The sequence below is a fragment of the Zingiber officinale genome, chromosome 4A, assembly GCF_018446385.1.
Source record: "Zingiber officinale cultivar Zhangliang chromosome 4A, Zo_v1.1, whole genome shotgun sequence".
Taxonomy (NCBI): Eukaryota; Viridiplantae; Streptophyta; class Magnoliopsida; order Zingiberales; family Zingiberaceae; genus Zingiber; species Zingiber officinale.
The window spans coordinates 80,458,315-80,484,872 of record NC_055992.1 but is presented as its reverse complement, the minus strand read 5'-3'; the positions used below and the strand labels follow the sequence as shown (position 1 = coordinate 80,484,872).

The 26,558-nt window shown below is 36.9% G+C and overlaps 1 protein-coding gene across 4 annotated transcripts; it reads left to right on the top strand.

Moving 5' to 3' along the window:
* Positions 1–16,103: 16,103 nt before the first annotated feature.
* Positions 16,104–25,040, top strand: LOC121970023. Of its 4 annotated transcripts, none has more exons than XR_006108816.1 (3): positions 16,104–16,856; positions 24,262–24,321; positions 24,502–25,040. XR_006108816.1 is itself a non-coding variant. In XM_042520411.1 (2 exons), exons 1-2 carry the CDS (start codon positions 16,494–16,496, stop codon positions 24,618–24,620), a joined length of 372 nt encoding a protein of 123 aa, XP_042376345.1. In that variant the 5' UTR covers positions 16,104–16,493; the 3' UTR covers positions 24,621–25,040. The 4 variants fall into 4 exon arrangements, 2 of the variants coding, with proteins under 2 accessions (XP_042376345.1, XP_042376344.1); XR_006108815.1 differs by having other exon boundaries at positions 16,104–16,921; XM_042520411.1 differs by lacking the exon at positions 24,262–24,321 and having other exon boundaries at positions 24,612–25,040.
* The last annotated feature ends 1,518 nt before the right edge of the window (positions 25,041–26,558 follow it).

The window sequence follows — 26,558 nt, the reverse complement described above, 5'->3', positions numbered from 1 at the left end:
CTTCTTGATAGTGCTTTCGGTGTTCGAGCTGCTCACCAAGCTCTACGTGGTTTGTGGCTATGAGCGCCACCGACCACATTCGTTCAGTGCAGGCATCTTCGGCATCAACACGTTCATTCTTCTACGAGGCGACTAGTTACCGGACATGAAGACGTTTGTTGAATTTCTTCCGACCTCATTTGATAGGTTTGCCTGACTCTGTAAACTACGTCGTGTGTCGGTTAAATGACTTGCATGTGAAAGAATTCCTCGAAGAATTCTTTTCTCGAAGTAGCCCATGTCCGTTCGCGGCCGGTTTAATCCGCTCCACCACATCGTCGTCACATTAAGGGAAGCACTTCGTGCTCACGCTTTCGGGTCTAGAAGCTCCGTTACCGTGCTTTCAGGTCTTTAAACCATGCACAGGCATTCCGTGGTTGACTGGTGCACGAGAAGTTCTCGCGGGCTAATTCTGCCACTAGATAAGGTGGCTTCTCTCTGCCTGCCACTCTGAAATTGCTGGGGAGATGCTGAGGTGGTGAGTCTGACCCTACCTTGTTTGGAGTCTGCTGGTGTGGGGGTAGTGAGTCGCTGGTTGGCAAGGGAGGCTATCTCCTGCTGGCTATTAATTAAGCCATTGTGGTGAGCCACTAGTCTTTTGTAAGATTAGGGAGGCAGTTGCCTGCCTCTTGGGCTCGACCCGCTGATGCTTCTTAGGCCCAGATCCGCGTCTGCATCATTTTCTAAATAAGCAGAGAAACACATATATATATCAGGCTATCATGTTATAGTTAACTCACGGTAACATGTTAAATACTATTCTCGTAAACATGAATTAATTAACTACCAACATGAGAGCAAACATGGAGCACATATATGCGACATGGCTTAAAAACAAAGCGAGTGAGATGTTCTTACTTGACAGAATCTTTGTTGTGTGTGTAGGAAGTGGAACTTGCTCGATACCACGAGCGTCCCGACCGGGTACTAATCAGGGCGCTACATTAACTAACACGAAACTCGGTGTCCGCATCATAAGGTAATATAAAATTTTAACTTTAATATTGTCTGTGAGTTCCAACTACCTTCTAGATATTCATAGCTATGGGAGGTGGAAACTGAGTTTGATGGTCGTATCTGACGGAACGAATTTGCCGATCTTCTGCATCGGCCGGATCGGTGACGATGGCTGACGCGCTCGATCAGCGACAGAACGGTGGTTGGATCGGTCTGCCCCATCCAGGCGCTTACTGTGATCGATGGCTCACCCGACGGTCTCGGTCGATCGATCACCCAACCCGAACTCTCATCGGACTAAACGGCGGAGCAACCGATTCATCATGACGGTCGGTGGCATTCCGTTAGATCGAGGAAGGAGAATCGATCGGATCCGGCGATCGAGTTCCGAATGAAACGTAATCAATCCTCGATTTCCGGACCGATTGCAAAACCTCACACCATCGCTATCTAATGCATAAACATTCTAGCATGTAGTAACAATTCTAAACTTAAGCTAAAGCAAGGTTTCTTGGTTCACGGCATTCTAACAACTTAAAGTGCATGAAGGTATGAATTTCTAAAAGTTCTAATTGCTTAAAACATGAAACTAAACCAAATAAATGAAAAGTGCTAAGGTAAATCGGAGGGTCTTTTATTCCAGTTTCTTCCACATCCATCATGCATTGACCTCCACCTCCATGCTAATCCATTTCCTCTCATCTCGTAGTATAAGGAAAATAGTGTATAGCTTTAAGCTTAGTAAAAACCATCTACCTCACAAAAACATGCGATGCGATTATGTTTTTAAAACATGATGTTTAGCAGGAGCAACATATAAAATAGCGGGTAAAGGCATAACTGAAACATGTATAGCATATATAATGAACATGCTTTAAAGCGAGGCACATGGCTGTGAATGAATACTGACTAGTCATGCATACATCTAATACATGAACTCAAATCAGTAAACTCGAACACGAACTGGTCGAAAGCTAAATTAGTGTTCTCATCACTAGTTTCAAATTTGAAAACTATACATAATAGATGAAAATACTAAACATGTTGTTGGGCCACACAATTGTACTTCTTGTCATCCCTATCCCTACGAGACCGGATTGCAAGTTCGAATCTAGCAGGGTTACTAGGTTATCTCAACCCTAGGGGATTTGTGGAGTCCAGCCATGGATATCTAATCCATGCAGTCTGCTAATAAAAGTAAAATCCTGAATCTTGTTTTATTTTACTTTGGGTTGAACCTAGAGCTAGGTTATCTAACCTACGCTAGAGACTGGCCACCCAATGGATATCTGATCCATATAGCTATAATAACTAATAAGCTGAATAAAATGTTTCTAATATATTTTACATCTGGTGTTCTTCACTGGTGCATCCTTTCACGGGCATTCACATGCTTGGTGCACTATAAGCACACCCTAAACTGGTAGAACTACTTAACTACTAGCCAAAACTAACAAAGAGAATACATCAGTGAGGGGTTTCTTACCTCTTGTTCGTAATTTCTTACGATTCTATGCTAGAATTCGGTGGAGATGACCTTCTCGACGATCACGCCGGCTCTCCTCGGAGGAGGAACCTCTTCGTGTTGGAGTCGTCGGGGAAGTGTCCTTGGGGCCCTAGAGAAAGAACCCTAGGCTTTCCCTTGTTATGGCGTAGAGAGGAGGAAGAAAGGAGAAGATAAAGAAGGTTCGGTGAAGAGGTTTTAGAAAAATAAAATAACTCCATCTTAAGTTTATTATTTATATTAAGTGGTTTAATGAACCCAACTCTAATATAAATATATTTGGTTCTCCTTTCTTTCGGCATGGCCTCTGGCTTTCTAGGTTACTAAACTTCCAGTAAACCATAGGTCTCGGGTTCGATTCCCGCCTAAGCTATTTTACGGTTCCAATTATTTTTGTCACTTCCGCTACTCAGAAAATTCCGGAAAAATATCTAAAAATTCCACAAAAATCATAGAAAAATTCTAAAATAAATTCGGGAATTTTTCCCGGGCTTTACACACTTAGACACAAGATTAAAACACCACAGGACCTGACCTAACTTGGTTGATCACATCAAAACAACCTTGGGGTTCAAACAATCTTCTCCCTTTTTTATGTGAGCAACCCAAGTTAAGATAGGGTAAAAAGATATAAAGTTAAAATAATAAATTCTGTAATAAAGTGGAAAAATAAAAAATTTGAATCTACCTCCCTCTAGACTTAATCTTTTCATTCTCCCTCTTTGATCATATAAACATGGGCTACCAAAAAATTTAAGGATAGAAAATTTTTGAAATAACTTTATCAAATTTTGAAAACTTTGAAAATTTTGATAATATGGAAAATTTTGTAAAAATTTCTAAGTAAAAGATTTCAAACAGAAAAATATTTTTGACTAACTTATTTAAATCAAAAAATATTTTTTTGAGAAATTTTGCTAAGTTTTTGGCAAGCAAAAAATATTTTTGAGACTTTTCTAAGGGAAAAAAAATTCAAGCCGAAAATTTTTCCAAGTAAAATAAAATCTAAGTTAGACATTTTTTAAAAATATTTTTGAGACATTTCCAAGTAAGAAAAATATTTGAAAATTTTTTTAAAGCATTAACTAATCCCAATTTAATGCTTTTTTAGTTAATCAATTAAACATTTTATTTCAATATTTTGATTTCCCGACTGTGTCGAGGCACTAGGCCTTCCTGGTTATTGGATCATCAACCACTTCTAGACAAAGCCTCATACAAAAATTAAACGTTTAATTTTCTTACTGAAAGCGCTAAATCTAAATTAAGGTGTAAGTTAAACAAGATTTTGGAATCCAATATAGGTTCCAGCCAACTAGATTAACTAGGTATTTCTTAGGGACATATTTTTTTGAAATATTTCTAATTTGTTACTTGTGATATCTAAACCAATTTAGATTATTGAATTTTGCAAAACTTATATTAGATGAGCATGCATGAATTTTTAAGTTATTTATTTCTTTTTGCAAAATCTCATTTTCTATTTTTATTTTGTCAAATTCTTCTAATGGACAAGATTTTGCTAGAATTATTTTCAAATTTCTAATTTATTTTTCTAATTTACAGCAATCTTTAGTTAATAGTTTAACAAATTTAAATAATTTATCGGGAGAAAGAGATTGTACCTGACTTACCTTGTCGATCTTGTTTTCTATGGCTCCCCTTGAACTGCTTTTTTCCGATGTAGCTCTCCCTTCATCGATGCTCTTGATGCTCATTTCGGATGAGCTTGAATCATAGTCCTCGTCTAGATGACTTGCCATTAATGCAAGTACGGAGAAGGCCTCGACTTCCTATTCGGACGACATATCGTCCCACGTCGCTTTTAGTGTGTTTAACTTGTTTGTTTGGATAGGCTTCTTTCCTTTGTACTTGTCCTTGTTCTTTAGCTTGGGGCAGTTGTCTTTGATGTGCCTTTCTTCGTTGCAGTGGTAGCATCTAATCATCCTTTTCATTCTACCCTACGGATGGTTAGATTTTCTTGATTTAAATAATTTTTTAAAGCGTCTTACCATCATTATGATTTCCTCGTCGTTGAGAGAAGATTCTGACTCATGTTTATCTCTCGATGCCTTGAGGGCGATGTTGTGCTTTGGCTCCTTCATACCTGCACATCTCGATTTATTCACTTCAAATGTTGAAAACAATTCTTCTAAGGTAATAGATTCTAAGTCCTTAGAGATATAGAAGACATCTAATAGTGATGCCCATTTTGTATTTCTAAGGAATGCATTGAGTGCGTACCTTAGCGAATCTCGATCACTTACCTTTTCTCCGAGATTCGAAAGTCTGGTGATGAGCTCTTTGATCCTCGAATGAAGGTGTGTAATCGTTTCATCTTCTTCAAATCACAGGTTGGTGAGCTGGTTGAGAACTAAGTCTTGTCTCGCGAGCTTGGCTTCGGACGTCCCTTCATGTAGCTTAAGGAACTTCTCCCAAAGCTCCTTTGCCGAGTCGTAGTTGTCGATCGGGTTGACTTCTTGTGGCAGAAGGCACTCAGCAGATGAAACTCTGATTTCCATTTGCCACGTAGTCAGCCTGGTCCTTTTTCGTCCACTGGTATTTTTTTTTAGCTTCCGGTGCTATAAAACCAAATTCCATTATTAAAAGTAAATCGAAATCAGTTTTAAAAAATACATGCATTCGCTTTTTCCAACTAGTGAACTCCCCCTCAAACTTCGACGGGTATATGCTTGGTTCAGCCCTCATCTTTGCTTCAATCGACAGTTAGTCCTCCGTTGGGGGGAGGGGTTGAATAGCCCTGCACAATATAAAAACAAATACCCTTCTCGTACTTTTAAAAGAATACTTGCATAAATTGAAATAAAGAAATAAGCTAAAAGAAGAGGCTTATAGCTTTTAATTGGTTACAACCAGGGAGATTGTTAATCCAAGGAAGTAAACACACTAAGTATCTCCTTCAAGCGGAGAAGCCTCTTACAGCAATAAAAGCACAAAATGAGAAGCTAAACTAACAATGAAGAACGCACAAGTGTTGTATTACAATTGCTTGTTTATTAAAAAGCTTCTGGACCAAGGTTGTATTTATAGCCTTAGTCGGAGCGCTTGGAAGGGTTCCAGACGCCTGGAGGGGGATAAAGTTTTATCCCCTTCACAACGGATCACGGTCAAACGCAATTCGATCAAAGTCACATTCCGGGCGGCCGAAAGGTTTTCGGCCGCCCGGACCTCAAATTCAACCCTATTGACCTTTTCAATCTGGGCTTTCTACTCCAATTCAGCTCGTCTCGGTCTGGGTCTTCTGTTCTGGCTCAGCTCGCTTGGGTGAGTTCGGCCAATCGAAATAAGGCTCACCCGAACCCAATTTTGGCCTTCTCGAGCAACCTTCCACTCCGGCTTCTCGTCCCTCGGAACGCCGCTCGCTTCCTTCTCGTCTGCCCACGTACTCTTGTGTTCCTAAGCTCCTGCACACTTAGACACAAGGTTAAAACATCACAGGACCTAATCTAACTTGGTTGATTACATCAAAACAACCTTGAGGTTCCAATAGGAATGAAACTTGTAGCAGGTGTTATTCTGAAGTTGCTGGTCGAAGGTCTTTATATAGGCCCATTTCGGGTGCCTGGAACCCATCTGGAGGGCTTAGACCATTGTTGGTGTGACGATCTCTCGTCAAAACTTGATCTGTCAAGTTTATCCTCCTCTGGGTGTCTAGACCCCCTCCGGGCGCCTGGACCGTTGACGTGGGTTTGGTCACTCATCACGCTCCAACTCAGCTTCTCAATGATTTTTTTGGTTTGGGCGCTTGGACCAACCTCGGGAGTTCGGATTTGGTCTAGGCACCTGGAATAACCCCGAGCGTCCAGATATGGTCCAAGCGCCTGGACCAACCCCGAGCACTAGAACGCCCGGGTGCCTAGCCAAGCCAGGCCGCCCAAGCAAAGCTAGTTTAGGTGCTTGGACTAGCTCCGAGCGCCTAGAGTCTGGGTACCCGAATCCCTTCCGGGCCCTCAGACTCCCCTTTTTCAGCAACTTCTTCCCTAAAAAAAGGGTTAGTCCAGGCAATAAAAATAAGTTTATCCTGCAAAATAAAGTTAGCATAATATAGTATAATAGTAGTAATAATTAGATCCTATCTCTCTGAGACTAGGATTTAGTCAAGGTCTTAGCTTAGGTTTCCCAAATAGACCTAAGCTGGAACGAAGTCTATATTCCCCTTAACCGAGAACATGTCCTCACTAGGTCTCTCCTCTAGTTACTTACATTTTACTTACCAATTACAGTTGCTTGACTTGTCTTTGACCCACTAGGTCTTCCCACTAATTGTCAGGTCCACAGACCCAACTGGATTTTGACTAGTTGTCATGTCCCACAGACCTAACCAGACTTCCTACTAGATATCAGGTCTGGTAAATCTATCTGGACTTCGCACTAGCTATCGAGTCCCGCGGACCTAGCTAGATTTCAGCCTTATGTTAAGTTATTTAGACTTGTCAACTCCTACACACTTGACAAAGCAATTAGATCACAAATACTCTAATTTTAATCTACTTGTCATTCATCAAAATCTGAATTAGATCATTAGTGTAAATTACACAAATAGACGGAACTATTTAGAATATTTCGAATGTGTGGTTATTCTAATGATGTCCAGGTGACTCACCATAGTTTAAACGTTTATCTAAAAAAATGATTGCTTATTGAACCCAAAGCTAAACATGAATCTAACACAAGTTAAACCGAACTCTAAAATTCAACCTAACTCATTTTACAAAATTATAAGATTCCCCAGATTGAAAATATAAATCGGGTGAGATGAATAAGGAATAAGATTTGAATTAAATTAAATTAAATTAAATTAAATTAAAACTTAACTTAGAAATTAAAATCAAACAAAACTTAAATTAAACTTAAAATATTAAAATTAAAATTTAAACTTAACTTAAAATTAATTTAAAACTTAAAATTAAAAATTAACTTAAAACTTAAAATTAAAATAATTTAACTTCAAAATTAACTTAAAACTTAAAATAACAAATTAACTTAAAACTGAAAATTAACTTAACTTCAAATTAATTTAAAAATTAAAATCAAATTAAAAATTTCAAACTTAAGATTAAAACTTAAAACCAAACATTTAAACTTAAATTTTTTTATAAAAATAATAGTCAAATGCGCCTCTGATATAATCGGAGGCGTCCTCGAAAGAGAGAGAAAAGTTTTACTGAACTGACTAAAGGCACCTTCAATGTGCTTGAAATCGCCCTCTATAACACGTGGAAGGCGTCTTTCATCAGGTTGAAGGCACCTTCAACCTGAATTTTATCAGCAAACAAAGACTTTGCTCTGTTCGCAAAATGCTCTCGAGAAGACGCCTTCCAGCCAACTTTTCCACCATTGTCTCCACTATTTCTCTCCAAAACCCCAACTATGCCTCATAGGTACCCTCTAACTCAATTTATCTAGTTGTTTTTACTATTTATATATTTTTTTCTTGAATATTTGCATGTATAAACTACTTTAGGAAGTGCTGGAATACTATTCTGTCCCAACCCAGTTTGAGCAGTATCCCCTCTACCGTTTCCAGATTTCCTACTGAGTGACTTAGGCTAGACTTCCTAGAGTGGTGATATATTGCATTAAAATCTAGGTTTCTAAGTAGATCATTCTTTACCCGATATTGTACCCCTATTATAGAAGTTATCAGTTAAACAGGTTTGTTTACTATAGTCATTCAATAAACTTAGACTTATATGCCCAATTTTATAACAACCTAGTTAAGATTGATAATTTGACATACTCGACCAGAGTAGATGGTAAGGACTTTATGTTCTCATCCACTCTATTATATGATAGTTTAGGATTTAGGAGGTTTACATACTCTTTTCTGTGTTACTCTAGTAGGGATTTATCATTTGGCGAACTCTATTCCCATATTACATTGGATACTATCCATATGTATTTCTTTAGGGAGAAGAGAGTATCCACTGTGGCTGACTTCAGGTATCTTTCTCTTAGGGTTCAGGACTATGTCATATTGAGTTCTAAGAACCTACATTTTGCCAATTACATCTCATCTCACGATGTTGCGATGATGCGACCCTCACATTATTTCTTCCTTTATGCACTATGCTAGCGACTAGATATCGACATTGCATTACATATATTTCAGAATGTCATTCATGCGTCCAGTCTCATCACTAGGTGATAGATTCATGTCATATTTTGACTTTCATATTTTCGACCATAGGGGTAGATATGACCTAGAGTACTTCTACTTCTCTTAGCACATATGATGAGATTGATCAGCGTTAGTTTGCATTAGTGCATATAGATGTTATCGCTCAGCGGGGACTGGCTTGGAGAGTGGGCCCTTAGATAGATATTCCAGATGAGGTCGAGGGGGAGGAGATGTCAGCATTTACGGTTGAGGATCTCTTTGGACCTCTTCCGACCTTGATCCAGCCCTCGACCTCGCTTTCTGTAGAAGACCAACTTGCTAGACTTGAGTAGTCTTCCGCACATATCCGACAGTCAATCTCAGAGGGGTTTACCACTCTCTGGAGGGAGATAACTACCGAATTTACCTCTCTCCGGGAGGAGATGACCACCGAATTTCAGTAGCTAGACCTACAAATGCAGTCGATACTTCGGGCTTTACGAGTGCCTGATCAGCCCCCACCTCTACCTACCGATGATAACCAGACTTGATTGTATTTAGTGCACTTATATACATTGTGTATCTACTTGACTTGATTTATCTATTCAGTTACTTTTTGGCCACTTGATTTGAATAATTTAGGAAATTCTTTTTTTTTTTAAATATAAGATATGTTCTTCCTTAAAATAATTTTCAAATGATTTGCAAATTCTAGGAAAATTCATTACTTATATTTTTAAAAAATTTCTATTTTTCTTACTATTTCAAGATATGTTTTGGCCTTAGTCTAGATCACACCTATAGAAAGTATGATCTTATAGATCTAGGTAATGAGCATCTCCCAAACACACTAAGCCTACTTTAATTATGTATTCAAAAAGTTAGAATGGCGTGAGATACATAAGTCTTTGTCTGAACTTCAAATGCTTATATCAGTGCATCAACATAAGTCTGGGCGAAAAATATAAACAGTATATTGATCAAGTTAAGTAGTCAATTTTCAGTAAATTTCTAACTAGACATTAGTACTTAACATAACTAATCAAGTGAACACTGTTATCTTCTGATAGTTAGTTAGTAACTAACGGCTAGACATTTAAGGATAATTTCTAAATATAATTTTTATATCAGATTCAGGGGAGGATATTTGAAAGCTATTTTCAAAATGATTTATTTCCTTTCTTACTATTTTTGAAAAAAAAAATTAAAACTTAATCAAATTTTTTTAAAAAATATTTTGACTAGATATTTCAAAATTTATTTTAAAAAATTTACTTTCAAAAGTTATATAGATGATATTTTACTTTACTTAATCATTGTGAAACTATATTTTAAAATACTTTCAAAACTTGATTTTTAAAAATTTTTATACTTTTTAAAAAAGTATCTATTTTGAAAAATAAAATGCAAGTATTTTAAAAATTGTATTGAAAAAATTGCTTAAACATACTTTAAAAAATATTTTGAAAGATACTTTCGAAAAACACTTTAGAAAATTTTTGAAAAGTTTTATATAAAGATTATCTTTTCACTTTGAAAAATATTTTTGAAAAACCTTTTAAAAATTGTATTTGACAACTATTTTATAAATATTTCTAAAATTATTTTGCTTGGACAAATTCTTTGAAACTACTTTCAAAAATATTTTGGAAAGATAATTTGTAAAACTTTTCAAAAGTTGTCTTGAACAATTAAAATTACTTTGGAACAAATTATTTTTTAAAAAAAATAAGTGTTTTGAAATCTATCTTGAAAAATAGTGTAAAATTTAGTTTTTCAAATAGTTTGTCTTTTGCAAATTCAATTTTCAAAATGTTAAAAACCTTTTGAAAAGTTTAAAAATTTCATTCAAAATACTTTAGAAAAATTTTGTTAACTCCTCCCTCTAATAAACCTATAGGTTTTTTTTATTACTTTGAAAGTTTTATTACTTATCATTCTTACTCTGGAAGTTTTATCACATTTTTCATAACTTGATACACTTGTGCATTCTATTTTACATATTTTTTAATGAATGCTAGAGGGGAAGAGTAGGGGATTAAGTTAGAAAAAGAATGTGAAAAAGAATAGAAGATCAAGAGAAGGAACAAAGAATAGACTTATGCATATAAAGTTATTCTATACATTATTTTTCTCTAACTATATTTCTAACCATGTTTTTTTTTAATTTTAACTCAGATTATTATTGCATCAAAAAGGAAGAGATTGTTGGTGTAATTTACACTAACGGTCTAATTTAGGTTTTGATGAATGACAAGTGAGTTAAGTTAGGTGTTTTATAATATAATATATTTACCGAGCATGCAAGGATTCACGAGTTTAGGGGACCTGACACCAGGATAAAACCCAACTAGAGTTTATGACCTGATAGTTGGTGTGAATCCCAGATAGATCAAAGGGTCGACCTGATATCTGGCAAGAAGTTCGACTGGGTTCGTAGGGCCTGACAGCTGGCCGAAATCCAATTGGGTCTCGGACCTAACAACTAACGAGAAAACCTGATGGGTCGAGAGACTAATCAATAAACTACAAGTTGGTAAGTGAAGGTAAGTCACTGGACAAAAGTGACTCAGTGAGGACGCGTTCCAATTGAGGGGGCAGTATGCGTCGGTCCAATTTAAGTCCATTTCTAAAACCTAAATTGAGACCCTGACTAGATTCCAGTCTGGAGGATGGGGTCCAAGTTATAAATTAATCATATTATAATTGTGCTAACTTTGTTTTACATGTTAAATATTTTTATGTTGAACTAACACATTTTGTAGGACAAAGGGAGCATAGCACCTTTCAGGAGACGGAAGATGTCATGAGTACTGTTTATGGAAGGCGCCATCGGGAGCATGGAAGGTACTTTCAGTCGGATAAGACAGAGACTTCGTCAACGATAAGGAGCCACTTTTTAAGGGGATATAAATTGGCATTGGATGCACCTTCAATGCTATGGAAGGTGTCTTCCATCTCTTATAAAAGAGCTTTACATCATCAATTCTACAAGCTTCTACACGTCCATTTGATATTTCGACTGCTCCGACTTCCTGCTGCTACAACACTGCTACGTCTGACTACTGCTGAGAAGCCGACCAACACCGAACTTGATCTGATTATATATCAACAAGTGTTGGGTAACAAAGTTCTTTTCATGCACTTAATTATTGCTTTAAAGGAAAGTGTAGCATGTTACACTGTTCCTATTATTCTTTTTGTATTTGATCCCCTCTTCCGGCAACTCCAGAAGGGTTATTAGTGAATTACCTATCAATAGATCAGTAAAACCTGGGTCTTGGAGTAGGAGTTGTTGAAGGTTCTGAACCAAGTAAACCGCTTATGTACCTATGTTTTAGTTTTTTATTTATGTACTTTAATTCCGCTGCGTACTTGCTTTTCAAAATAAAAAAAGAAGTTTTTAAAACCACATGATTCACCCCTCCCCCCTTCTCACGTGCATCTCAATCCAACACTCCCAAGCTCCCGACATGTAATGGTTACTAATATTAAAGGATACAATAGTTGCAAACGACATTCTTTAATAAGGTATTCATGAGGTATTAAAGGAACATTAATGAGGTATTCTTTTTCCTACATTAGGGGGAATTCTCTAATTATTCAAGGACTTTCTTTCCTCTACTATCAAATTTCTATGCTTAGGCAACAGAGTGATCTCGCCAAAACTCCTCCTAGTGAATCCTTTGATATTTGCTACTTTCTACCAAAAATCATGATACTACGGGAAGAAATCTAGGATAAGGCCTTGACGTCATCGTTCTTTCTGCCTGGATGGATTTCTATTGTTGTAACCATGTTGAGATTTTCAAGCAGAAATAAATTAGTGTCATCTATGGAAACGTGAGCAAAAGACGTTGAGCGACTACTCTGATGATCTTCGTCGACCATTCAATCGAAATAGATCTGGCGTACAACTCTGTGCATATTTATTGATTTTTATCAGATCTATTAATTTTTCTTCTTTTCTTTATCATGGAAGGTTCCAAAAACTCCAATTGATCACAGATGTTTCCTAACTCCCTGAGGTGTTTGATCCAAGTGAATAAGATGGCTGCAACAATCATCGTTGTTGCCTTAGCTGTGTTGTTGTAATCATCGTTGTTGGATTGTAAATAAAGTCCTACATTGAAAAGACATGAAAATGATCATGAGTTTATAAAGGAAAGATATTTTCATTGGTATGAGACCTTTTGGGTAGAACCCAAAAATAAAATCATGAGGGTTTAGGCGCAAAGTGAATAATATCATGCTATTATAAAGATATTTAAATCTCTTTTGGTCCTAACAATTGGTATTAGAATCTAGACTACTAGAAGGTCTAACCGTCGATTGTGCACAAGAGTTATGGTCTAATTGATCTATGTGAGTAAAATATTGACCTCGAACAAAGGAAGTAGGAGCTCCCGTGTCCAGATCAAGAGGATCAGACACCAGACAGGAAGTCTTAATAGGTCAGGTGGACCAAGAGGCAAGAAGACCTAGTAGGTCGAGGATCAAACGTAGAAAGTTTGTGGTCCTTTGTTTAAGGGGGGATTATTAAGTTGTAAGGTTACAAACAAAGCCCCATATTAAAAATACATGGAAAAAATCATGAATTTATAAGAAAAAGATATCTCCATTGATATAAGACATTTTTGATAGAGTCCATAAAAAAACTATGAGAACTTAAACTCAAAATGGATAATATCATATCATTATAGAAATATCTAAATCCCTATGCAATTGTTTGAGAGCAACCTGAGGCGCTACCTCCTCTTCCCGATCTCTAGGGATGGTTCTCCTTGGTGGTCCGAGAGAGGAGGATTGGTCCTTGATTTGCATGTCCGGCCACCCATCACTTCCTCTTGGGCCACGATATGTTAGAGGGGAAAAGCGGGAGGTGAGTCTCCAACCACCTCAGTGTCTCTTCTAATTTCTTCCCGATGCCACACTGCAAGAACTCTGTGAGCTGTGAGCTCTTGGCGATGAGTTCCCATCAGAAGAGACGGAATCCCTTCCTAATAGCCTAATAAGGATGATCGATGCGCCAGAGAATAATATGATCTTATCATTCACGGCCTACATCTTTAGAGAGCTCATCAACGCCTTAGGGGTCGCCAGAAGGGATTCCATTGTCCATGAGTGAAGAAAGATGTTATTGCTGAGGAAAAGAATAGTTGGACCCATTAAAATAGTTGTCTTTTAATGGCTATAATAAATTCATAGGTTAGGCATTGTCATATCTATCCACCTATGTAATGAGTCAAGTCGCAGCTTAGAGAGTAGTTTAGCAATGGGGCTTGCTAATGCTACAATGCCAAGCATAAGAGAAAATTATAACCAATCCTGTATCAAATTGGTGAAGACGCTGAAACTGGCTAAATGAAAGGAAGTTTTAGAGGAGGGAATGCAACTTATTGCATGATCCCCTTATTTAATTACTCTTTTGTTGTGCCAATGTGGGTTTCATCCTTTCTTTTAAGTAATGCAAATGAGAGGATTTCTGGTAATGCAATGGCATGAAAAGCTTATTCCTAATGGGGGATCTTCCCGTTGGACATCTCTATAGCATTCGTCCATAACTCATCTTAAAAAAGTTTTCCTATTAACAATTTGCTAAATATGGTAGGACTCGTGCGGGCGGCAAAAGAGAGATGAATTGTCCTAAAAAAATAAATATACCTTTTCTGAAACTTTCGAATTTAGATTAGAAAACACTTTAATAAATCAAACTGAAATGCATAAAATAAGTACGAGACACAAACGATTTACTTGGTTTGCAATCGGTTGCTAATCTAAGGCAAATGAAGCTCAACTAATCAACTCCTTTTTCGACACAAGTCGGAGGCTGAGAAGCCTCCTACAAAACATTAAACGCACATACTTTGAAGAATAAAGTGAAATAATTAGAAATACAGAAAGTTTTGTCCAAACTACTGAAATCAGTGCTCTATTTATAGTCTTCTACTCGAATCTGACCGTTTGCTAATATGACATTATTCGGGTGTCCGAACCTTATTCGGGCGCTTCCAATGTGACAAACTCTATCTCCACGCAATGACATTCGTAACAGTGCGAAGATAACTTTTTATCCACTCATGGGCGCTCGAACTCGCTCCGAGCGCCTGGATCGCTGTGGATGTGGACCCAAAGTCGATTCACTATGTCGAGGCACTCTTTTGGCACCAAAATAGTCGAGGTGCTTAGACCATCGTGTTCGGGTGCTCGAACGGTCTGGACACCCAAATTAATCATCCTTGTGTTGACTATCCAACGCTTTCTTCAGTCGCTTGAGTGATCTCGACCATCCGAAATTGGGCTCACTCAAACTCATTTTCTAGCCTTCTCCTCAAATAATCTTCCGCTCCGGCTTCTCGTCCCTCAAAAACATCGCACGCTTCCTTCTCGTCTGTCAGTGTACTCTTCTGTAGCACCGAGCCCTTCAACTTTTTCTCATGTCTTCCTTCTCGTTAGCTGCGTTTTTCGATTGACTTCTTGTGCTCCTAAGTTCCTACACATTGATTAAGTGTGCAACTGTCACTTACACAAATCAAATTAATTAATTTATAATTTACCGAACCTCTTAACCTATATTAAGGTAGTATAGTAGAGGACCGGATCGTCTCTCACGTGGAACTAATGGTAGGATGTTGGTTTCAAATAAAATTGAACCAGGGGTTTGTTTTGGGAATTGGATTAAAACCTAGCAAATAAGATAGCAAAATAAATGTAAAATTTATCCTAATGAAATAAACAACATTCTATTTACCCATCAATAGTGATTTCACAACGCATTATCACTCTATGTTATAATTTCACCATCAACAGAATTAAACTAAAGAATGAATTACAAAGCATTAAATGAAACCTAATCCAATAAATGAAAGACAATGCAAATAAAGGAAAGCTAATTGCGACCAAATAAATTATTATATAAAGCAAGAAATTAACCCTAATTACAACTAAAAAATTAACATGGAACAACTAACCTAAGCTACTCATTAACAAGAAACTAAGTCCCCGGGGTCATGGTGCCGCGGTAGGATATCCAGGTTATCACACAGACACCCACAATTCGAACCTCAATTACAACGTATTTGTAAGAATTTTTCTTCCAAATGAAGGGTGTAACCAAAGGATACTAGATTTCTGAACTAGTCGTCGCGTGCGCTTTCCGATTTACACTAATAATTGGTTAAAAAATTCTGTGGAGCTGGACCAATCACCCCCGAAATAGTCAATGAAACTAACTGGGATTATCATTTTTTAACAACTAAGATCAAAAATCAAACTACTCAAATATAACATCTGTTCAGAAATTAACAAGAAATGCAAAATTAAAGCTAAATTAATCAAATTTCCTTTTCCACTATCAACTCAAGTCGACTACCCTTTGCATTCACACGAAAGGCCCAGGTTATCCGGAGTGGTTAGTGCGTAAAAGATTACCCAATGAGATCGTGGGTTCGAATCGTGGGATAGTCAGGGTGTAAATCCCTTGTGATGTCTTGAGCAAGGTACAGCGGAGGCGCTGGGGGCGAGCGTTATCGCCTTATTGGCCAACGAAATGTCCGGATTTGGAATGCCAAAACCAGTGGACAGAAATACAGATGAATAAACTAATCCCGAACAACGATACATAATGGCTGGTTCTTCCTGGAGCCGAACACTTCAGTGAAAAGCAATAGGTGAACCACGCAAAGTTGAATAGCAGAGAGATGAAATGAAGCTAGCTGCCATATTTGGACACACTGAGATGGAGCTTGCTTATGCCGAAGATGGATACACCCACTGAGGTTGCTGGAATTATGTCCACCTTCACGACGCTGTCCATGGGAAGTCCACAACACTGCTCGGAGATGGAAGAAGGAGAACTCGCCGGAGAAGAAGATGAAACGGTGGCTACCAGCCGGAGAAGAAGGACACAGCCAGCTTTCTCACCGCTCGAAACTCCCTGCTTCTACAAACCACTACCACGAGGGGATCATCTGCAGTAGAACCGGAGAGGAAACACCTTGCCGGAAATACCCACTCAGCAGAGGAAGCCCTAGATTGCAACCGCCGTCAGGAAGTCGAGAGATAAGGGAACTCACCGTCGGAGAACACTACACCGTCAGAGAACCCTTTGCTGAGGTCCTCGCCGCGCACACTAGCCACCAGAGTTGCTGCCGTCGCCGAGCTGGAGAAGATCGGGAAGCAGGAAATTTGGGGGCTGCGGGGAAGGAAACACGAGGAAGAGAAAAACGCAAACAGGTTAGAGAGATGAAAACCCGAGCCAAATCACTCTGCATCCGCGTCTTTCTAGATTAGGATTTGAGGTGATCTTAGAATCATACACTTTTTCCCTCTACATTATGGGTTTGATTTTGTAGTTAATTACTCTTCCAATTTAGACATAATCATAGATCGAGTTATTCTAGCACCGACTCCATAGACATTAAGGAATCTTGGGAACAAACTTATCATTATATTCCCCTGACTCCACTAGTATTTAGAAATCGAGGGATCGAGCTATTATCTTCTAGATAGTGACAGAGTCACTTCAAAACTACATATTAGGTTCGACTGCATGTACTTCATCTTTCAAATATGAATTGTAGCTCATCTTCATAACTTTATTTGAAGGTGCTTCGCCTCGCCTGATTTGGACATAATGAGGGTAAAGATTAGGCTATGATATCAACTTTTCTTTTGCATAATGGTTGGGCGCATATCATATTGTCATTATCCTTTTTGTTGGATCGAGACGTGCTGGGTGGAGGGGTGAATAGCACCCATTGCTTTCACATTCATTTTTCACAAATTACAGAGTAAGACGCAGAAAAAAGTATAGAACACAGAACAAGGACACCAAGATTTTTACTTGGTTAGGAGTCTGTGTTGACTCCTACTCTAATGCCCATGATCATTGATCGCTTTCGTTAGACAACAACTATAGCATCGAAAAATCTTTACAAGTATTGATTACAAAGATGAAGCTTACAAGTAATGCACAAAATGAAAACTAGTTACTAACAACTTGGAGAAATTGATCTTCTAGCTTGATTGTCGTCGAAGTAGTGTTTTGACATTTCCAGAGTTGGCGTAAGAGCTCACTTTGTTCTGAAAGGAATTGTGTCTAAGTGCTGGGTCGAAATCTCCTTTTATAACCAAGCTAGACTTGATTTAGATCCACTGATCTCGGGATCAGGTTTGACTCGATGTTGATCGGTCGATCGACCCAGCTATTCGGTCGACCAAACCTACTGAACCCACCCGGCTTTCTGTCCAGATGCTACCACTTTGGATGAGTCTTCGTTCGGTCGATCAATCCCACCGTTGGGTTGATCAATCCCACTTTCCTCGCTGGCTTATCTAGTCCAATGAACCTGGTCCGATTGACTTAGTGTCTATCCACCATTCGGTCGACTGAACCCCAGGTTCGGTCGATTGATCCCTTAGTTGAACCTTAGCCGCAAGCTGATCTGATCTCCGGGGTTCGGTCAACCGATCCAACCGTTCGATCGACCGATCAAGGCTGCAAACTTCAACCTGTGAAATATTAGTTTCATGCAAAATAGAGTTAGAGAAATAGGCAAATAGTGTAAAATAAAACTTTGACAGTCTCTACACTGTCCGATTCTAACTTTCAGATTTTACAAAAATCCTAGGTCGAACCGACACCTACTGTTCCCTCTTTGGGGAATGCGTCCTCACTTACTCCTTTTAGGAGAAAATACTTTTTGCTAGACCGGTCCTCCAGACCGTCTGAACTTTTGCTCAGCGTCCGAGACTTCAGGAATTCATGCTGAATGTCCGCTCCATGACCCGTCCAGATTTTCACCTGGTCAGCGGCCCCAAGGATTTTCACCTAGATTCCTCGACTCTAGGATTTCGCCCAAAGTCCTCAACCCGCCAAGACTTCGACTAGTCTCCCGGACTAGGACTTTGTTGCCTAATCGCAGCTAGGACTTTCCATAATCTAGAGTTACATCCCCCTAGGGTTTTTCACCTGCCTAGAATTCACTAGGACTTTCGCCTAAAAACACTTAGGACTTTCCTACAAGCTCATTCATACTTATTAGACAATAAGTAACCTTAATTTTGAACCCTTTTTCATTATCAAAACACAGGTTTGATCATCTGGTTCTCTCTGCACCAACACTTTTTATGGTCCAAACTCCCCCAACTCAGATATAGTCAGGGTCAAGATCCAAGTTGTGATATTAATTAACCTTCCCTTCATACAAGGGTCTAGCGCATATCATATCATCATTATCCTTTTCAAGGACCAAACTCCCCTGACTAGGACATAGTCGATGTCAAGATCCAGGTTGCGATATCAACCTCTCCTTTATAGAAGGGTAGAGTTCATATGGTATCACTATTGTCCTTTTTAATGTTCAAATTCTCCCGATTCAAATATAGTCAGGGTCGAGATCCAAGATGCAATATCAACTTTCTCTTTGTATAGTATTGTCATTATCCTTTTCATGGCTCATACTCCCTTGACTAGGACATACTCTAAATCGAGATCCAAGATACGATATCAACCTCCCCTTCTTACAAGGGTAGAGTATATATCATATCGTCATTATCCTTTTTAGGGCCCAAACTCCCCCATCTCAAACGTAGTCGGGGTCAAGATATAGGCTGCGATATCAACCTCTCCTTCATACAAGAGTCGAGCATATATCGTATCATCATTATCTTTTTCAAGGCCCAAACTCCTCCCACTTGGACATAGTCGGGGTTGAGATCTAGGCTACGATATCAACCTTCCTTTCTTACAAGTGTTGAGTGCATATCATATCACCATTGTCCTTTTCAGAGTCTAAACTCTTCCAATTAGAATATACACTACAAGAATTCTGATTTTTAGCGACGCATAGCACGGTCAACGTCGCAAAATGTGACATTTTGGCTATGCTTGGAGTGTTTCGCGTCACTAAAAGATAGAACATTAGGAAGGAATTTTTTCACATTTATTTTGCATCATTTAGCGACACATTAAACAATATGCATCGTCAAATGAAGGCCTTCGGCGACACGCACATCACTCCACGTCGCTAAAGATATCATAAATTTTCCCTGGATCATTTGGGAACACAACACAGAAAACATGTCAACAAATGTGACACTTTGGCGATGCATTCTGCACTCCACATCACTAATAGTAATGGAAATTTTTTCCACCTCAAATTATGGTCATTTAGCAACGTAGAGATATTAAGCGTCACTAAAATAAAATCCAAAATTAAAAATTTTTCCAATATGTGAACAAATCTTAAATGAAATTAAAATTATAAAGAAATTTATTAAATAATTCTTATTTTATTTTATTTTAATAAATTAAACTCTATTCTCTATATGAAACAGATTCTCTTTTTTAAAAATTATAAATTAAAATAAATATCATTTGAAAATAAATTTAAAAGGAATTTATTAAATAATTAATATTTTAATTTATTTTAATAAATTAACCATTCGTATTCCCTTTTAACAAAATTATAAATCAAAATAAACATCATTTAAAACAAATCAAAAAGAAATATATTAAATAATTTTTACTTTATTTTATTTTAATACATTTAACCCCTATTCTCTTGTTCGTTTGTGCATTTCTTCGTTCGTGCATTCTTGTCGTTGCCGATTTCTTCTTCGTGCATTCTCGCCATTACCGATTTCTTCTCTCCTGTGCATCTTGCTCCCCAAGGATATCCTGCTCTCTCTCAATAGGTAATTCTTGGTTTATCCTTATACTATATTGTTGCATGCCCTTATCATCGGTCGCAGACATGCGCAACCAGTGCCCTTTTTAGTGGCACATGACCAAATTGCAACGACCTGCTGCCGCCTCCTTGATCGTAGATGCACGTGACCATTGGCCTCTTTAGCAGTGAGCGACCTGTGGCCTCTTTGGCAGCATGCAACCAAATTACAGTGACTTGTTGCCGCCTCCTTGGCTTCTTTAGATGGATGTATTCCATGGAACGATCTATGGGTATCTACAAACAATATGTTAACAATCGAGTACGTCCAAAGGCAGAGCCGACCCTGGGCTAGGGCTACTAGGGCCCAAAAATACTAAGGGTCCAAAAAATATATATATTTTTTAATAAAATTTTTATTCTTCTCACCCTCGTGATTCTCGTCGCCCGTCGCCGAAGCCATCTCCGAAGCGATGAAGCCCTAGCTCTCTCAACTCTCACCTTCGCGGCGATTCTCCTCGGCTGCCATCCTCACCAACCCCGGCGTCTCTAGTGCCTTTAACCTTACCATCGAGAGGATATCGCCAGCGTCGGTAACCTCAATGGCTGCTCCTCTAGTCCTCCAGTCAGTAATCATTTTTATCGATTTGGGCAACCGCGGTCCGTGACCAGATCTCAATTCTTTGCCTAGTTAATTAGGGTTTTGTTGTTTGATTAGGCAATCGATTAGGGTTTGTATACCTGGATTTTACCAAAATTTCAACTTTTGCTTTTCAATTTGCATCAAAATTGTTCTCATTATGCAGATGATTTCTACTTCTTCTTCTTCTTCTCCTCTGGCACTTATAATTTTCCCAATTTTTTTTACTTTTTTCAAGTTGAATAGAAATGTTCTTATTATCACAAGAAGATGACTTTTTCTTCTTATTCCTTGTTACAAATTAAAATATTATAGTTGGTCACACTTAGTAGGCTCCTGATTAAGAAAAGCAAGTAGATATCAACAAATGGATTGTTTTTTGTGTATGAGATACAAGAACTTTCTTATTGGTTTGCTCTAAAAAGCCTTGCCTTCTAGTTGTTTATTCTCTTCAGATGGATTCTTTTAGCTAGTAAATGATAAGTAAATTAACTAAGTTTTCATGTCATTTAGCTAGTTAGATTAATGTACTTGTGTCTTTAATTGCATGAATAAGGTCCCAACTTCTAAACAATTAAATTGTTGTGTTGTTTTTTATAAACTTGCAGGATATCTATGTTAGGTCTTATATAAGTGGATTTCAAATCAAAGAAAAATTCTCCATATAAGATTTTATTGTTCTTTGTTTATTGCTTATTGTTCATAATTATCTATCATCATGAAACAACTCTCTGGATATCAAAAAAGACAAATAAAAAAAAAAGAGGAGGAGATAGCCCAAAGCTTAAGAGGTTCATTGAATAAATATTTTAGTAAAGAATCACATAACACAACAGAAAGTTTAGCTCAGATTTTAAGTAATGAATCAAATGTAAATGAAGATTTTGTTGAAAATAATAATAATGAATATGAAGAATTTATGAGAAACGAAAATGAGAAATTTGTAGAAAATGAGAATGAAGAGAATACAGATCTTAATGATTTGAATGAAATTGAAATTGGCAAAACTAAAGATATTGATAATTGTTGTGATGATGAGCGTACAAATGAATATCAATGTTCGACACCTAGATATGATATAAACATATTTAATCCAAGAGTCTGGGATATCCTTGATACAAAAATGAGAGATTTACTTGTGGAAAAAGGTCCTAAAAGAAAAGATATTCTTAAGTTTCCTTTAGATAAAGAATCTTGATACTTTTCTCATACTTACTATGTTCAAATGTTACCAAATGGTGAGAATCATGATAAAAAATGGTTAGTATATTCGAAGGAGTTGGACAAAGTATTTTGTATTTGTTGTAAGTTGTTTAAAGTAATACACACCAAAAGTTATTTAGCAAAAGAAGGAGTTAGTGACTAGAAACATTTATGTGACAAACTTAAACAACATGAAAATAGTGTTGAACACTTCACTAATCTGAGAGCCTTTATTGAACTACAAATAAGATTAAAGAAAACATTGACAATTGATAAGGAAATACAAGAACAAATTAAAAAGGACACAAAACATTGGAAACATGTTATGCTAAGAATAGTTGTTGTTGTCAAAGGTCTTGCTATACATAATTTGGCATTTCGTGGTACACGTGACAAAATTTATGAAGATGGTAATGGTAATTTTTTATGTCTACTTGAAATGATTACAAATTTTGATCCAATAATGCAAGAGCATTTTTGACTCATTCAAGATAAAAAGATTCATTATCATTTTCTTAGTCATAAAATTCAAAACGAGTTAATATCTCTTCTAGCTTCTAAAGTCAAGAATGCAATAATTAAAAAAGTAAAAGAGACAAAATATTTTTTAGTAATTCTTGATTGTACACCGGATGCAAGTCACAACGAACAAATGACTCTCATATTAAAATGTGTAAATGTTTCAGAGACTCCAATTAAAATAGAAGAGTACTTTTTAGAATTTATAAATGTAGAATATACAATTGGTTTAGGTCTTTTCAATGAATTGCAAGTTGTTTTACAATCTTTAGAACTTGATATTGATAATGTGAGAAGGTAAGGTTATGATTTTGGATCTAATATGAAAGGCAAAAATCAAGGTGTGCAAAGAAGATTGTTTGACTTAATCCTAGAGCATTTTACATGCCATGTGGTTTTCATTCTCTTAACTTAGTTGTTTGTGACATGACAAATTCTTGTGCTAAAGCAAAATCATTTTTTTGGAGCATGTCAATGTATGTACACCGTGTTCTCTAATTCAACAAAAAGATGAAATATTTTGCTTGAATATATTGATGGATTAACTTTAAAATCATTGTCAACTACAAGATGGGAAAGTCATATTGAAATAGTCAAAGCAATATTATCTCAAGCTTCCCAAATCAGAAAAGCTTTGTTCAAATTAGCAGAAATGAGTGAAGATGGTAAAGTAAGTAGAGATGCTGAAACTTTAGCATCTGGTGAACTTTCAAATTTTGAATTTATATTAAGCCTTTTTATTTAGCATGATATTTTGTATAAAATTAACTTAGTTAGCAAAAAATTACAGTCAGAGGATATGCGTCTTGATGTTGCTATAAAACAATTGTTTGGTCTTGTTTCCTATTTTGAAAAATATAGAGAAAATGGTTTTGCTTCTACTATGGTTGATGCAAAAAAATAGCATCTGATATGGAAATTGAGCCTGTATTTTCTATAAAATGTAAAATTTGTAGAAAGAGACATTTTAATGAAATTGCTAACACTAAAAGAGAAAATCAATCACCAGAAGAATCTTTTCGTATAGATTATTTTATCTTAGTGGTCAATATTGCTCTTGGGCAATTGAAGAGTAGATTTGAACAATTACAATATTTTGAATCTATATTTGGGTTCTTGTATGATGTTGCAAAATTAGTTTCATTAGATGATGATGAATTGATGAGTTCTTGTGTTAATCTTGAAAATACTTTAAGAAATGGTGACACTTCTGATATTGATGCAAAATATATGCTTTCAGAACTACAAGTTTTGTAAGTAGTGTTACCAAGTGAATCTTATGAAACAAATAAAAAATGGTCTTCCATTCAAATATTAGATTTTTAAAAACAATGGATATGTTTCCAAATGTGATGATTGCTTATAGGATATTATTGATAATACCTGTGATAGTGGCATCTACCGAAAGAAGTTTTTCAAAATTAAAATTAGTAAAATCTTATTTACAAACCACAATGACTCAAGATGGACTAAATGCATTAGCAATTTTATGCATTGAAAAGAATATTTTGGAAAACATTGAATATGATATTATTATTGATGATTTTGCCTTTAAAAGTGCATCACGAATACACTTTAAATGAGTTACTTTTGTGTTTTTTTGCAGGTGTATTACAACCGATAATTTAATTATATCCTCTATTTTCACTCTCATTCGCACTTGTAGGTAAATATTTTGTTACTTATGAGTACATGTGACATTGTATTTATTCTCTTAAAGTGTTCATAAGTCATAACAACTCCAATACTTATGCTAATTGGTGCTACTCATACTCTTTTTCTTTTGGTGATTAGATCAATTGATAGTTTGATAAATTGATACTTTTTTGTTTATTGTGGCTTTCAGAGGGAAATGGTGGACCATTTTCTGTGGTGAAAATTTTGTTTCAAGGAGCATCCTTTTTTATTAGAGTATTCTTGATATGCTTTGATACAAAGAGGTCTTATTCATGTCAGATTGGGTAGCTCTTCTTTTGGTGGTTGGTTGGCTGGAGTATGGATGTTGCAGTGGGTATCTTGCAAGGAGGAGAAGCTTATTTATAGAATGTGCCTAGAAGGGGCTAGATTGAAGCTGTGATGTTGATCGTTTATGATCGGTTGTGCAAGAATGTTGTATGATGTGTTGTCTTTATACTGGTTTTTTGTATTGGTTGTTGGAAATTTGTAAAGGTTGGTTTTTCATGTCTAGCACTTCCCTCTTATCAGAAAATGTGATGTTCTGATCGTGTAGGGGTTTATGTATTTGGTTGGTTTTGTTCTGATATAGGTTAGTATTTGATATGTTTTGATTATGAGATACTATTGCTATTGGAGTCTGATGTTATGGTTTCTAAAGAAGGTGGAGCAATGCATATTTTTTGAAGGGTTGTATATGTGACTGATTCAGTGAGCAAAATTTTATTTGGTGGATTTCTAAAGGTTTTCTTTGCAATTGGGAGTTCAGAAAACATACCCTGTGGTTGTGTTTTATTTTGATCAGAAATTGATATTAATTTGTGTTGACGTTGGGAGTTCTGTTCTGTGTAAATCCCCTGTACAAAAATTTGTAGGAGCACAAAACATTTCCTAGCAACCCATATGCTCTTCAGACATGTGTTTGATCAATCAAGCAAGTTCTTGATTGATCAAAGCGCACCTTGATCGAAGCACAAGATCGCTGGCCTCTTGTGTTGGTGTTCAGGATCCATACGAAAAAAATAAACTAATTGCGCTGCGGAATAAGAATTAGTTGTACCTTTCCTCGTATGATAAGACCTCTTGATTTTCTGCTGTATTCCTCTCCTCCTCTTGGACGTCGTGTAGACGACGATCTACCAAGACAAAACCACCTGACTCCTTCTTCTTGTTTCCAATCTTTCGGCCACCAAGAGATGTTAGAATAGAATGTCTCCTTCTCTTCTTCTTCTCCTCCAAGCAACCAGCCACAAAGTAAACTCTTCTCCAATGGGGCACCGACCCTAATGAAGAGGAAGGGAAAGATGTCGTCGGCCCTAGGGAAAGAAGTAAGGGGAAACTAAGAGAGGAGGGGTGTCGGCCACAAGAGAATAGAAGAGGATTCTTAGGTTAGTTTTTGGGTACCACCCTCTCTTTTTTTATAATCTTTGCTGGCGACTAAAAAAGGAAAGATTTTAACAAAATTTTATTTTAAATAAAATTTCTCTTTTATTCCTATTGTGGATTGTTACAAAAAAGGAAAAAATTTAACAAAATTAAAATATCTCTTTTAAACCATTGTAAATAGCTATAAAAGGAAAAATTTTAACAAAATTCTATTTTAAATAAAATCTCCCTTTTATTCCTATTGTGGTCGGCCCCTTGCTTGGGCACTAAGCAAGACTTGGTCAGCCCTTATCTTGGGCACCAAGCAAGGCTTGGTCGACCCTATACTTAGGCAACAAGTAAGGCTTGGGTAGATGTGAGGCTTTATATATATAGAGGCTACAACAGGGACCAAGAGGAGCAATTAGTCTTGGCCTCCTGATGGACTTGAGCTTTTTGTGTTCGACCCAAACACTAAACTCAAGTTCATCAATAATAACTCATACCACTAAAGGGTCATTATTGAACTACCGCACCAATCCTATATTACAATATGAGCTCCTACTTATCATAAGTACGTTAATTTCCCTGTGTTTAAGATATCGTATGTCCGTTAATTAAATAAGTTATTGACAACTCATTTAATTAACATTTGACTCCAAGAGTAGTACCACTCAACTTTATTATCATGTCGGATTAAGTCCACCTACAGAGTTTACATAATAATCCTTATGAGCTCCTCAAGGGGACATCATCAACCTAAATAAATAGGACACAGTTTCCCTTTATAATCAACAATACACTATATAAATGGTACTATCTCTCAACTTATCGGGTCTATTGATTTAACGAATAAATCTCACC

Coding starts and splice junctions, on each gene's coding strand:
- LOC121970023 (XM_042520410.1), top strand. CDS start 16,494: ATGAAACGGTGGCTACCAGCCGGAGAAGAAGGACACAGCCAGCTTTCT. Junction 16,857..24,501: donor GAAGAGAAAAACGCAAACAG/GTTAGAGAGATG, acceptor TGTGGCTTTCAG/AGGGAAATGGTGGACCATTT.